The sequence below is a fragment of the Manihot esculenta genome, chromosome 17 (genome assembly GCF_001659605.2).
Source record: "Manihot esculenta cultivar AM560-2 chromosome 17, M.esculenta_v8, whole genome shotgun sequence".
Lineage (NCBI taxonomy): Eukaryota > Viridiplantae > Streptophyta > Magnoliopsida > Malpighiales > Euphorbiaceae > Manihot > Manihot esculenta.
The window spans coordinates 1,543,000-1,558,112 of NC_035177.2; the positions used below are offsets into that span (position 1 = coordinate 1,543,000).

Sequence of the window (15,113 nt, forward strand, 5' to 3'; positions counted from 1 at the left end):
TTATTATAAAATAAGTTCTTTATAATAAATATTTATTTGCTATATTCTATAATTTTTATTCATTTTATTTTTTTATATATATATTAATAGAAATATTTTTTTTGATTTTTTAATTATATCATTTTAAAATATTAAATTTTATTAAAATATTAAAAGATATTTTAAATATTTATTTAAAAAATAATAATTAATGAAATGTTGTTTTGAAAAATGTTATAATAATTAATTTATATATTAAATACGGTGTAAAAAAGAAAGCAACAATAGATTTAAGCCTTTATTTATTTATTTTTTTACATATATTGAAAAAAAATATTTTTAATTATATTATTTTAGAGATATTAAATTTTATTAAAATATTTTTTATTAAAAATAATGGCTTTTATATTTATTATGTCTTATGATTTGACCGTATACGGTTTTTTCAGAAAAAGAAAATGCTCAATTTTGCTTCATTCACTTTAACTGATTTTATAAAATAAAAACATGGAGTTATTTTACAAAGAAAAAACAAAAAGGTTAAATTGAAGTTACCTGAAATTGATGCTCCTATCCTTCTCCGACGCCGGATCGTCTAATCTCTATCATCTATCAAGCCCTTTGTTACTTTACATTCACTCTAACCCTTTTCTTTTTTTCTTTAAAAAAATAAATCATCAGATCTAAAACTCACTTGTTCTTGTGTCTTCATCTCTGAATACCAAAGCGACTGATCACTGATGCTTCAATTTCCAACTCCAAAATCCTAATTCAATAAAATCTTCTTCCCTTTTCACCCATCACATTCAATCCAATGGAGCAACTCAAGACCATAGGAAGGGAGCTCGCCATGGGCTCACAAGGCGGCTTTGGCCAATCTAAAGAATTCCTCGATCTCGTCAAATCAATCGGCGAGGCTCGATCCAAGGCCGAGGAGGACCGAATTGTTCTTAGCGAGATCGAAACCCTCAAACGACGTATCGTTGAGCCTGACATCCCTAAGCGGAAGATGAAGGAGTACATCATCCGTCTTGTCTATGTCGAGATGCTCGGCCACGATGCTTCCTTCGGATACATACACGCCGTTAAAATGACCCACAATGACAATTTGCTCCTCAAGCGAACTGGGTATCTTGCTGTCACGCTTTTTCTCAATGAGGATCATGATTTGATCATCTTGATAGTTAATACCATTCAGAAGGACTTGAAATCGGATAATTATTTGATTGTGTGTGCCGCCTTGAATGCGGTTTGTAAGTTGATCAATGAGGAGACTATTCCTGCCGTGCTCCCGCAGGTGGTGGAGTTGTTGGGGCATTCTAAGGAGGCTGTTCGGAAGAAGGCGATTATGGCTCTTCATCGCTTTTATCAAAAGTCCCCTTCTTCCGTTTCTCATCTCGTTTCAAATTTTCGCAAGGTTAGATTTTTTGAACTTCTGACATTGGGAATTTTAGGTGATGTGCTGTGTGTTTTTCTGATGTTCTTTTGTGGAAATGCTCTTAGCATTTGAACTCTTGAAAAGCTCTGCCAACATGGGCCTGTTTGGATTGTATCTGGGTGAGCTTAAAATCGAAGTCCAACTGAATGTTATGGATCCAAATGAAGAAGTAATCAATTAATTCCTTAATCAATTCAACCAAAAGTTACTATTATGAATTCAATTGGAAATTAATAATTGATTAGTCAAAGATAGAGAGGAGAGAAATATAGAAAATTGATATGAGATTGAACCACCCAATCTAATCATTGCATAGTATAAAGGATGGACAATTTGTTTGCAATTTCCTTTTTTTTTATACAATTTGATCCAAGTATAGGGAATCTGCAAAAACTAAAAATGTGCTTATTATTCCTTATTGATTCAAAATATAACATGGAAGTTTACGCTGAAGTTCAATTATATGCTAACAATGCATGTGATGTTAACCATATATTTTGAAAAGATCATTTCAAATATTGTATAATACTGAGTATTTAATTTATACCAAAACAAATTATGACTTTTTGTTCAAACATAAGCACCAAAAAGATAAGTTCAAGCATAAAGAATCTATGCAAGGCTTTAATCTCATTTGTCAAATTATCTGCAAAAGAACCAGAATTTTGAACCTCAAATTTTAGTTCAAATAATTGTTAAAAGATCATATTTTAAAGTGCACATACTTATAATTTAAAAAGCAACTTTACTTTTGAATCAACTCAAGGAGAATAACATAAGCAACAAAATAAAGAAAATTTAATATATAATGCAATAAAAGGAAATAATATGCAAAAAATTTCAAAAACATAACATTGATTTAATGGTTGAAAAAGACGTTAACATTGTGTGATAGTGAATAGAAACAATCTTTTGGATAGAAATGCTATCATAACTTTATTAATCTACAGGGGGAAAATTAAAGGAATGTGGTGTAGGAACCATCTACAATGAACAAAAAGATTCTAGGTACAGATTCTGCCACCCAACATAATCAATGATCAGTTAATCTAATCTCATGTATCTCAATTTAGTTTCAAGTATTATAGGTTTCCGTGAGTTCTTTTCTTCTCAGTTTCTTTTCTCTTTCTGTGAACAATTTCAATTTAGCTTTTGGTAATGGGCCAATTTTTTTTAGCAGTTATTAAATTTTAGCATTTTACTTATTAACATTATAGAAGAAGAAAGTCAAAACTGAGGAGGATACTTGTAAGAATTGCAAGGGATTATTTTAGTGATAATTTTTCCATTACTGCTTTGCTATGTGGCTTTTGCCTGATATTTCTGACAACTAATGGAAAAAATGTTATGCAGGATAGTTGGAAAGGAGCATGCAGAAGTTTATATTTTAGGTGTAATAGAAATTATAAAAATTAATGACTTGAGAAGCTTTTAAAATTAAGAATAATTATTTTTTTTTAATAATTCTTGATATTCCAGGTATAATCTGCATTTTCTGAATTACCAAAGATAAGATTATTTATCTACATTTGATGTGAATAGATATGAAAAGAAAGGAATAATATCTCACTTAAGCTAAATTCCAAATATTTGTGATTCTGGAATTTTTAAGATTGTGTTTCTGAGAAGAATCTACATTTGGAAGAAGGATGAGGGAGAGAGAACAATGTACTGGAAGCGCTGTTAAGAGTTTTCTTTCCCATTGTTCTTCATTATTGTTTCCATCAATTTCTTCAGTTCTTGTGCCACTTTCTATATTTCCTCTTAAGTATCCAGTTTGAGGATAATAACGTGGATTTTACTTTGCAGAGGCTTTGTGATAATGATCCTGGAGTCATGGGTGCAACACTTTGTCCACTTTTTGATCTAATAACTACAGATGTTAGTTCTTATAAAGATTTAGTTGTAAGCTTTGTAAGCATTCTCAAACAAGTAGCCGAGCGTAGATTGCCAAAGAGTTACGATTATCATCAGATGCCAGCTCCATTTATACAGGTATTGCATTAGTTTTGTGCTTTTCAACTTTGTTTCTGCTGGTGGCTGATTATGTTGAATATATGAGTTTATACTGAAGTATGTACCCTGTGGATTGCATTCATAGCATTTGATGACTATGCATTAGTCGTCATGTTGCAGCTCACCTTTGCCTTAATCAATGCTGGCTGTAGATTGAAGGTGCATTTGGTATCATTCCAGTTGTCTGTCCATATTTTGGAATACATATATGACTACTTGTATCATAACTAAAACTGTTTTCAGCAACAGAGATAAAAAAAAGTAGACATCATTAACCTCTATAACCAACCATCATTATCGTTCTGATTCTACTCTGACATTGCTGCTATAACCCTTTCCCTTCTTCATCTGGATGAGTGTGCTAGTGATACCAACTTAGCGCAACTGTTATCACCATCTTGCCAGCCCAGCCCACTAATGCCAACCCACTCTTCTACCATGAAGGCACCATAAATGTGTTATCACTATTGCTGCTGCCACTATGTGACCATCAACTTGCTGCTATCACCACTAAGGCTGTCACTATCCTGGAGTAATCTTACTGCTACTTATTATCACTTTACAAGCCTCCATTAATTTATGATATACAAACTGGAAACTGCTATCATCATCATTCATAAATGTTCCACCATCCTAGAACCATTTTAACACTACTAGCATCTCACCATCCAATTATTAGTATTATGGTGTTGTCCCATCCCACCTTCAGCAATACTATCATATACTGCCATCACCTGCTACTATCTGCTAGTACCACCATGTTTTATTTGTAGCTTCATAGGTTGGAGGAGAATGTGTTTTTTTTTTAAATTAAAAAAAATAGAAAAAAGATATCCAATTTTTCTAAATGATGCTGGTATCAAAATGTAGTGTCAAAGGACTTATGTGGCTTGAATATTAATAAGGACTTGGTGTTTAATAGCGCTGAATGGTTTCAAAGGATCCATATAGTCAACCCCAACTAGTTGATGATTAAGGCTTAGTTGCTGTATTGTATCAAAATTTGGCCTAGCATTTGATTGTTGTTTTGATGCTCATTAAATGCTAGAGAAAGGGTAATTGTTATGTTTGCAATATTGATGATTACGCAAAACAATTGTTCCTTCACTTCTAGTGGTCGTCCTTTATATGATCTGCATATGCTACAACTTATAATGTCGCAATTTGGTGTGATGATAAGAATATGTCCTTTAAGTTATGGGACATTTGAGCCGTACTGAAAGGGAATGTGAATACATACCCATCTGCCCTTAGTCCTGGACAAACACATGCAGGTCTAGTTGTTTAAAGTTGATTGTGATATTTATTTGAATGGAGAAGTTCTCAGCACTGTTTTTGTTCTTTACTAAAAAATATATTTAATTTTCCTCTTTTGTTCCTAAAGACACAACTGGCTTTAAAATAGGTGAGAAATGACAGTCCTCTGGAGATATCTTCACCTAATTTGTTAAAATGTTTTTCTTCTGTTTCTATAGTTTGTTTTGTCATATGAGTAATTTGAGTATGGTTTATTTCTGCAGATCAAGTTGCTGAAAATCTTGGCATTGCTAGGAAGTGGTGATAAGCAAGCAAGCGAGCACATGTATACTGTTGTGGGTGACATATTTAGGAAGTGTGATTCATCGAGTAACATAGGAAATGCTGTACTTTATGAGTGCATATCCTGTGTCTCTTCAATATATCCCAATCCTAAGCTGCTAGAAGCTGCTGCAGATGTAATAGCAAGATTCTTGAAGGTTTGTCATTTGCTGCCTAAGGACTCCTTTAGAGTTTTTGGTTTTTTGAGGTGTGCTATTTTTTGGCTTTTAATATGTAGCAGCTAGTATGATCATTTTCATCTTGTGGCAGAGTGATAGTCATAATTTGAAATATATGGGCATTGATGCGCTAGGTCGATTGATAAAATTAAGTCCAGAGATTGCTGAACAACACCAGTTGGCTGTGATAGACTGCCTAGAGGTAAGACTTTGAAGTTTGTCCGATTACTTTAAAAAGTTATTTTGTTGTATCATGCAACTATTCAATGTGCTAACTGGCTTATGTTCTGTTTATTTGTTACTTTTCCAATCTTCTTCTTCACAATGTTCCTTGTGTGGAGTTGGGAAAACATGAATTTCAAAAGTGTTGATGTTGTATAAATACGAAGAAGAAAGAGTATTGTTGGTTATGATATTGTAGAGAATGAATTAATGGTGATTGCTGTTGGCTGACGATGGTAACCACAGTGATCATGTTATCAGTGATGGTCAAAGTGAATATGGATTGGTGGTGTTTGAGATAGTGGTAGTTATGATATTATATTAAAGTTGTTGTGTGGGGGAAGGGGGGTGGGAGGACAGTGGTTTGTCATATTTAGAAAAAAAGTAACAATAGAATCTGCTTTACAAGTGTGTGATACAATTGTTGTTTTTGCAAGTTTGTAGATATGACTTTTCTTTTGTGTTAACTGTTTGTGCAAATTTTTTATTCATTTCAATAAACTGAGAGTAGGATAAACAAACCAAGTGCTGATATTCTTTCTTGAAGTCACAGTTGCTTGGTTTAGCCAAAGGCATGACCTTCTTTTATAATTTAGTGGATGATATCAAGTTGTGAGGACAGCTATCCAAATTGTTTTTAATGTTTATCATTGGGAGATAGGTAGACAGATAGCCAGAGAGAGAACTGTATGTATAAAGTTAGCTGAGTGAAATACAGTCCATTAGTATTAGTTGTGATACATAATTTTTCAGCATATATTTTGTCGTTGTTCTTCACTTGCAAATTAATGTCATTCCACTGATCAAAGAAGTCCTTAATGCTGGCACATGACACAGGACCCAGATGATACTCTAAAGCGAAAAACGTTTGAATTGCTTTATAAGATGACGAAGTCCTCCAATGTCGAAGTGATTGTTGACCGAATGATTGATTACATGATCAATATCAACGATAGTCATTCCAAAACTGAAATAGCATCTCGATGTGTCGAACTTGCAGAGCAATTTGCACCTAGCAACATCTGGTTTATTCAGGTAAATACAATATTCCCTTTTCTGTTGTTGCTATTTTTAAAATTATGTTAATGTTTTTAATCTTGTCTTATATTTTTCTTTGACATGCAATTCCACAGGCCATGAATAGAGTCTTTGAGCACGCAGGAGACCTAGTGAAAAGTAAGGTGGCTCATAACTTGATGCACTTAATTGCTGAGGGATTTGGGGAGGATGATGATACTGCAGATAGTCAATTAAGATCTTCAGCTGTATGTTACTCTCTCAAGTCTCTCGATGCACTTGGTTACTAATTTATGTTTGTGTTTATATGTTGACCGGTAATGAAACATTGTAAATGGACATGAGAACATGGTTTTAAATCGCGGTCACGGGTAACGAAAATAGACTTGTAACAGCTGTAACTTAACGGTAATGGACCGGCGCTACGCAAATCTTTTAAAAAAATTTGCAAAGTTCATAAATGAAATGATATTGATTAGATTTATTTCAGAATAATGTATACAAATGCATAATAAATATAAATTCATAAAATATAGATTATTTAATTTAAGTTAAATATCATATAGTTCAAAATAAGAAAAATCAACATAATCTTTATAGATCGAGTAAACTAATAGTTCAAAATACAATTTTAATCCAAAACTAACGCTTTAATACACAAAAAAAATTTTGAAAAAGGAAAAGAAAAAACAATTAAAAATTAAAATAGATAAAATTTAACTAACTTTTTTTTAGAAAAAATAAGCTTGAAAATGGAGTAGTTTATGGTAGATCTAAGCTTATATGAGAAATATGCAGGGAAGATTAAAATTTGAAAGAGAAAGGAAGAGAAAACATAAAAAAATATAGTCTTTAAAGTTGTTGGGAAGTGTAGAAACTAATAAAAATGAGAATAGGGGCAGCAGAGGAAGGATATAAAAGAATTTTAATTACCGGTAACGGCAGTCAGTAACAGCCGTTACCGTTCTATAATGGCCGTTACGCCTACAAATCAAGGGGGTCATTGTATAACAGGGTTACGGGTAATAGGTAACGATCTCCCCAAAACCTGTTACATAACGGGCCGTTATTTAAAACCATGCATGAGATGTTATACAGGAAACACAAAAATTCTGATATGCATTTGGATGGTTCTATTTGAATCAAACTGATCTGAAATGGTTAGATATGAGAATCGAATCAAACCAAATACATGGAGAAATTATTTCATGACCCATGAATTTTCATTCAATTTTGCTGATTTAACCCTTTTTTCCATACAGCCCTAAGGACAATTAAAGTTATAATTTACTTCTATCCGTACACCAATAGCAGATCTCTTATTGTTCTATTTCTTCTGTGTTTCAGGTGGAGTCATATTTACGTATTGTTGGGGAGCCAAAGCTTCCATCTGTATTCCTTCAAGTATGGTTTACTTGTACTCCTTTTGGACCTGTCTTCATGCATGTGGATGTTACTGAAATAATCCACCTTTTACTTCATGGATTCTTGATTACAGGTCATTTGTTGGGTCTTGGGGGAATACGGAACTGCTGATGGAAAATTTTCTGCTTCATATGTTGCTGGGAAGTTATGTGATGTGGCGGATGCATACTCAAATGATGAAACTGTTAAGGTATCTATTAATTTCTGATGCATCTTAGTGCACTTGAGATTAGTAATTGTCTTGCATGTTAACTGCTAGATTGATCCTGTTCCAATATACTCGGTTGCTTTTTCTTTTTGAATATCCCTTTCCTGTTCATGCTTTCTAATTTCTATCATGTTTCATGTATTTCAATATGGCCTTCATGCGGATTTTCTATATCTAGTTTATTACCTATATAGAGAAATCCTTTTGTAGATATGTCTTGTGTGTATCCAGTATAGGATTTCTTTGTCAAGTTGCATGTAATTGCTTGGTTTTGTGTATCATTGGTGTAATGTGTTCCATAGAAGATAGGACAATTTATTATGGACTGCAATTACCACAGTAATTTTGGTTAGAGAAGTATTAGCAGTGATGAGTTTCCAATGTGCATGATACCAACTAAATGATCAACATTACTGTAACCTAGAGCTGTCACTATTGGTCCTACTTTGGCCTTTTTAAAAAAATGGTATAATTGGCCAATTGGGTTATCCTATTTATGGTTCAGTTAATGCGCGTGGCAAAGGAGCTTTATAATGGTCTTAGTTCTTGATACTCTCTACAGAAGATAATAAGAAAAACTGGATTCATGTAATAGAATAAAGATTTTTGTTAGAGGAAGGAAAAGAAAATACCAACAAGAGAATTGAAAATGGAAAAGAGGGCTTCTTATATTAAGCAGATGATAGAAAATGCAGAACTTAGTAACTCGGTCTTTACAATAATGAATATTCTAACTGAAATAAAGCTAAGAAAGATAAAGGATAATTGCAGGTTGATTCCATTGACGATACTTCTTAGTTCATTCTTCACTCCCTATGTTCAGGAGCTGAATCTCTGCCACCCACAATATTCCATCCATGTGTCTGCACCACCGTCATTTCTTCTAACAACCACAAGCACATGCAAACATCATTTTCTAATGGCTTCCTTCAATTTCTCTGGATCCTTTTTTCTTCTGGAATGAACTCTAAATGGTCTTGGGCACAGCCTTCCTTAACAGTCTTCTTTTCCATAATATCTGTCTTGTATTTTCTTCTGCCCAGAAATTTGAATAATTGTCCTAGTCATTGGTTAAATGAGACATTGATAAGTAGTTAATTAATTTGGTTTTCTTTTGTGTTATTTTTCCTTATATTCTTCCAGTATATAAGATGATACTTTCAATGGCTTTTTCTACAATAACCTTCAGTTACCTTAGAGTATTTAGCCTTGTAATATTGTCCTTGCTAAGGATTCCATGTTCCTGTCCTACATGAGGCCATATCTCATTGAGCGAGATCAAATTTTATTGTCTAATTACGTTCCTTTTTGTTGGAACTTATCTGTGTACCACTCACAAGTTTCAATTTGTATTTTCCTTTTCCTATCTGTCCGCAACTGTGTCTATTGACAGATTGTTGCAGAACAACTCATATCAAATTGATAAGCCATACAAGTTTATGAGAGATGGCCACCTGAGATCATAAATAATGTATAATCATTTCCCAAAAATACTGACAAGTACTAAAATATTGCTTCTGCTTTGTTCTCATCAATAACCTCTTATTTTAGTAGAATCTCCAGGCGTTGTGGAGGTATTATATATGCGAGCCTTGACATTAGTTTCTTGGCAAGAATATTATTTTGGATAAAGCACTTGTCTCTAAATAATGATTAATGAATTATCTTTTTGAAATTAGCTTTTTGGGATTAAGGCTTGATTGAGTTATCCTCAACTCCAAACTGCTAGAAAGTTGTAGACACCGATTTTGTGTTTTTTAAATGCTTATTCCTCTAATTTATGTTTATGAAGTATTTGTTTTAGGTCTCTGTGTGTCTGTACACGCATGAATGCTAAAAGGGATTTTGTATTTTACTTGTTTTATAAGCTTGAGTATCATAAATGTGGTTTCTTATATTATACTTGTCTGATGACTTTTGAGTGATTAATTACTTAATGGTGGAGTGTGATAGTCTGATAGTTGATAGAACTGAAATTATTATGGTGTACATCTCTCTTGCACTCTTGCACACATACACAAAAACCCACACGCACACTAAAGGATATTTTGTTAAGATGAGTATTGATCCTTTGCTCTTTTTTTCCCCCCGAAGGCATATGCAGTTACCGCCCTCATGAAACTATTTGCATTTGAAATAGCTGCTGGAAGAAAAATGGATATTTTACCTGAGGTAGGTTTCTTAAACTTATGCTAATAGCTATTTTTCCACTATCTATATTGATTTTTGTAATTGGCTAGTATGTTTACTATATCTGGATTCTGGATGCCCATCTAAAATCAATCCATCCCTTGATAATGTAGAGTTTAATCGCATTTTTGGATTGCATTTGTGGAAGTAATACCATGAGTGCATTCTTATGTCTGCATGTGTAGATCATCTTTTTAAACTTTAAACCATGGTTTTAAATCGCGGTCGCAACCTAGCACTTCGCAAGTTTTTCAAAAAAATTTGCAAAGTTCATAAATGAAATGATATTGATTAGATTTAATTCAGAACAATGTATATAAATACTAATAAATATAAACACATGAAATATAGATTATTTAACTTAAGTTAAACGTCATATAGTTTAAAATAAGAAAAACCAACATAATTTTTATAGATCGAGTAAACTAATAGCTCAAAGTACAATTTTAATTCAAAACTAACACTTTAATCCATAAAAATAAAAAAAAAAAGGGAAAAGACAACAACTAAAAACTAAAATATATAAAATTTAACTTACTTTTTAGAAGAAATAAGCTTGTAAATACTGGAGTATATGATGGATCTAAACTTATATGAGAAATATGCAGGGAAGATTGAAATTTAAAAGAGAAAGGGAAGAGAAAACATAAAAAAATATAGCCTTTGAAGCTGCTGAAAAATGTAAAAATTAATAAAAATGAGAATAAGGGGCAGAGAAGGAAGGGTATAAAAGAATTTTAATTACTGGTAACGGCCGTTACCATTGTGTAACGACCTTTACGCCTGCTAATCAGTGGGCCGTTGTTTAATGGTGTAATGGCTAACGGCCCCCCAAAACCCGTTACATATCGGCCATTACATTAAAACCATGCTTTAAACCCTGTGTTTAAACTTTAAATTTTAAACCTTACCTCTTTTTACTATATTTTACTTCTTGGTGTTTGAAATTAGATTACCAATTTGGTCCCTAAATTTTTAAAATGTAATATCCCTTTAGTCCATGAATTATTATAAAACGAAACACTTTGGTCCTTTAAAATCTAAAATGTATTTTAAGGTACAAAAATGTTATATGTTCATGTACTCCAACTTAACTCTGGGTTCATTTCTTAGAAAACCTGTTCTAAAAGGTTTCATTCATATAATTTGTGTGAGCACGCGCATGGGAGGATGTGTTTTTTTGCTCTTAACTCCTGGTCAAATTATCATCTTCTAGTTAATTAATACAGTTTTAATGTTTTCTCCAATACTTTTTTTACTATTTGTAAGACATAATGGCCATATATTTATGATATATAAAATTTTTTGTTTAAATATATTCAATTTTTCTTATTAGAGAGCCACAGAATCGGGGATACCTTGAGGTAATTTTTTTATTTCCTGTAATCCCTACATGATCTGAATTATGTAAATTAGCTTTTTTATTTAGAATTTGTATTATTTACCCTATTTAATGAAGAACCAGTACCATTTACATTCAAGGTGTATAAACTAAAGGTATAGATCTTATGCTTCACTTTATGCTGCCACTCTCTTCCTTTGCCATTATCTCTCTCACAGTTTCATTGAAATTCCTTGGCCACTGCCCTGCACTAAAACTTATTACTTTGCCATTGATATCGACTCTTAACTCCAGCATTCCAACTTCAACACTCTAGTTATGGCTGCCACGTCTACCTTTAACCAAGTTTCATCTGTGTGCTTGAACCATTTTATATTTTGCTAGTTCAAGGTACTTAATCAGTTATTTCTTTCCCCATTATAATTGATGTAAACCATTTGTGGAAGGTTTATCTGAAGTCTAAACCATTGTTGCATCATTCCTGTGAATCTAATTGTGCTCAATTTTGTCAATTGGATGTTTGATTGATGCAAAATTTATTTTTCCTTTTAGGTATGATTCTGTAGGTCATCAGTGGATAAACATTATTGTTTTTTTTTCCTCGTGAGCACTTTTTGTGTATTCTTTTATGTGTAATTAAAATTTTCTTTTAGCTTGTGATTCTTGATGTGAATTTGATCATATTTTTAGCTGTTTGTGGACTGTGGGGGGAGGGGGGAGGTGTGTAGTTTGCAGTTGATTGATAACTTGTACAGATTTGTTCCCTTCAGTTGTTGAATTTTAGATCGTTATATTTTTTCTCTCAACATGCTACAAATAAAGTATAAAATTCAATATATTGTATGTTGGGAGAACTTTTAGGTGTCTTTCTATCATGTATTGCTCTTCTGGGATGTTACAAGCTTTCTCAGCTGCTCATCTGTTACATGGTCAATAGTCAATGTATTCAGCGCCCTGATTTCTTGGAAAAGAACATGCAGTTCAATAAGTCTTAGTTTGTATCTTGCAGTGTCAATCTTTGATTGAGGAATTATCAGCTTCCCACTCAACAGACTTGCAGCAGCGCGTATATGAACTTCAAGCAGTTATTGGCTTGGATGCTCATGCAGTTGAATGTATTCTGCCATCAGATGCGAGCTGTGAAGATATTGAGGTCATCTTTACATTATGTTTTTATGAATAATAGGCTTGTTCTTCTGAGTCATATAATCTGCATAATTGTGCACGACATTGTCTGTTTCGCTTTTATGCGATATTAAAAGCCGCGTGCTTCAAGTTTAAGTCATCATCTCATTAATTCTTGTGACACTCATCATTTGCTTATTATCTGCTTTTTTCCCCATTGTAGTTTTCAAACAAATTGTCTGATTGATAATTTGATTTGCTGATGATTAATAATTAATAGCCTTGAACTGCAGTTACTCTGGGAACTTTTCAGTGAAAAAAAGGGCTACCATGGCATACATCTTGTATAGGAACCATTACTTCAATTTTTATTTTTTATTTTCTAGATATGCTTTTAATGCTTAGCAATTAGAGCTATGGTTTCTTCGTTGCCATTTTACGCATGTTTCTCACACTCTGACATTGGGAGGCACTAGAAATACTAATACCTCCAAATATTGTTTGCAGATTGATAAAAGCCTCTCTTTCCTTGATGATTATGTTCAACGATCTCTAGAAAAAGGAGCTCAGCCTTATATTCCAGAAAGTGAACGCTCTGAGATGTTAGATATCCCCAATTTCAGGAGCCAAGTTCAGCATGAAGCTTCAACTCATGGTCTTAGGTTTGAGGCTTATGAGCTTCCGGTGCCATCTAGGACAACTCCAGTATCACTTGCACCATCAACAGAACTTGTTCCAGTTCCGGAGCCATCTTATGATAGGGAGGTCCGACAGGCAGCTACCGTGCCATCCTCATCTAATTCTGGATCATCAGAACTCAAGCTACGACTTGATGGAGTCCAAAAGAAGTGGGGTAGGCCAACTTACAGTTCTGCAACATCTACCTCAAATTCCAGTTTGCAGAATACTGCAAATGAGGGTACTCATGTTGATGGGTCGGGCAATGTAAACTCAAAAGCACGTGAAGCCTCTTATGACGCAAGGAAGACACAAGTTGATATCCCGCCAGAAAAGCAGAAGCTTGCTGCATCTCTTTTTGGAGGTTCATCAAAATCTGAGAGAAGGGTGTCTTCACCAGGCCATAGGCTTCCCAAGGGAAGCAGCCATGTTTTGAAGTCGGCAGCTGTATCTACCACTGATGCTGTAGTAGAGAAGACAACTCCTGTTCAACCACCTCCAGACTTGCTTGACCTGGGTGAACCAACCGGTAAAGAAGGCCGTTCATCAGTTGATCCATTTAAGCAATTGGAAGGGCTGCTTGGCCCAACACAACACAAGTCAAGTGCTAATCCTGGCATTGTTGTTTCCACTAGCGCACCTGATATTATGCAATTATATTCAGACGCACCTGCAAGTGGGCAGAGTGGTGGTTTCATGTATTCTTTGTCATCTAATAGGAGTGATGACAATCTTGTCGCTGCATTTGCGAATGCTACTACCAACTCTGCTCAGAGTACAACTACAGCTACGCACCCCACTCAATTTAGTAGAGGTCCAAATCTTAAGGATTCATTGGAAAAGGATGCACTTGTGAGGCAGATGGGCGTCACCCCTACCGGTCAAAATCCCAACTTATTCAAAGATTTGTTAGGTTGAAATTGAACGGACATTGAAATTCCCATTCAGTAATGTTAAGAGTAATTACCATGCATCCAGTTGGCCGGCTATGCAATGTGCAGTTATTCAATGATAAGAGTAGCAGAGAGTGGAGTAATACAGCCTCCCTTCACGGTGCTAAAATCAGGAAAAGGATCGTATTTGTTGCTGCACATCATTGTAGTTGATAATTTAAGAGAACCAAGGTTGATGTACATGGGGTATTCCCTCGATGAGTTTCTTTTGAGTGCTTGTTAGGACCCTTATTTTGGGTGTAGATGATCTCCACAGGTAAATGCGTTTTGACGAGCTTTGTTTGTTTATTTGCTTCTACACCAAATGACATCCGAGTCATTGTGTTGTTCTGGTAATGCTGTATCATTGAATTGCCCTGTGTCTCTTTTTTTCTTTAGTTGTCGTCTTGAATTCATATAATGGTTTTCCCATATAAGTCGAGGAAATATGAACTTGGAGTTGCCGCAGTTATGCTGTGGAACTAACAAATGCTCCAGAAAATGGCATCCAATGCATATTCGCTATTTCTCACTTTCTCAAACTGGATTTCTCTCTATTTTTTCATAGTCATTTGTGATTTAATCACAATTTCAGAGCATCAAATTATCCATCCGATTATCTAAATGCGTATCTTAGCATCATTTTTCTTTATTTCAAAGCTTTATTGATTGCTTGCTTATTTCTCTTATTTAATTAAATTAGTTTTATTAGTAAATTCTTAATTTCAATTCATGAAATACAGTCCTAGTTTCGGTGGTTAATAGGATTAGCTTCTTTTCTTTG

At 33.9% G+C, this 15,113-nt stretch overlaps 1 protein-coding gene across 1 annotated transcript; it reads left to right on the forward strand.

Moving 5' to 3' along the window:
* The first annotated feature begins 554 nt into the window (after nucleotides 1-554).
* On the forward strand, nucleotides 555-14,871 carry LOC110604434 (AP-4 complex subunit epsilon). Its single transcript, XM_021742591.2, has 11 exons — nucleotides 555-1,396; nucleotides 3,227-3,412; nucleotides 4,954-5,169; nucleotides 5,282-5,392; nucleotides 6,250-6,447; nucleotides 6,546-6,677; nucleotides 7,777-7,833; nucleotides 7,928-8,044; nucleotides 10,157-10,234; nucleotides 12,604-12,747; nucleotides 13,227-14,871. The coding sequence occupies exons 1-11, from the start codon at nucleotides 794-796 to the stop codon at nucleotides 14,313-14,315; spliced, it is 2,931 nt and encodes a 976-aa protein (XP_021598283.1). The 5' UTR covers nucleotides 555-793; the 3' UTR covers nucleotides 14,316-14,871.
* Nucleotides 14,872-15,113: the final 242 nt, after the last annotated feature.

Excerpts from the sequence above, each read along its gene's own strand:
- LOC110604434 (XM_021742591.2), top strand. The coding sequence starts at position 794 with ATGGAGCAACTCAAGACCATAGGAAGGGAGCTCGCCATGGGCTCACAA. Across the intron at positions 5,393-6,249 it reads CTGTGATAGACTGCCTAGAG|GACCCAGATGATACTCTAAA; the intron begins GTAAGACTTTGA and ends CACATGACACAG. Across the intron at positions 7,834-7,927 it reads TTCCATCTGTATTCCTTCAA|GTCATTTGTTGGGTCTTGGG; the intron begins GTATGGTTTACT and ends TCTTGATTACAG.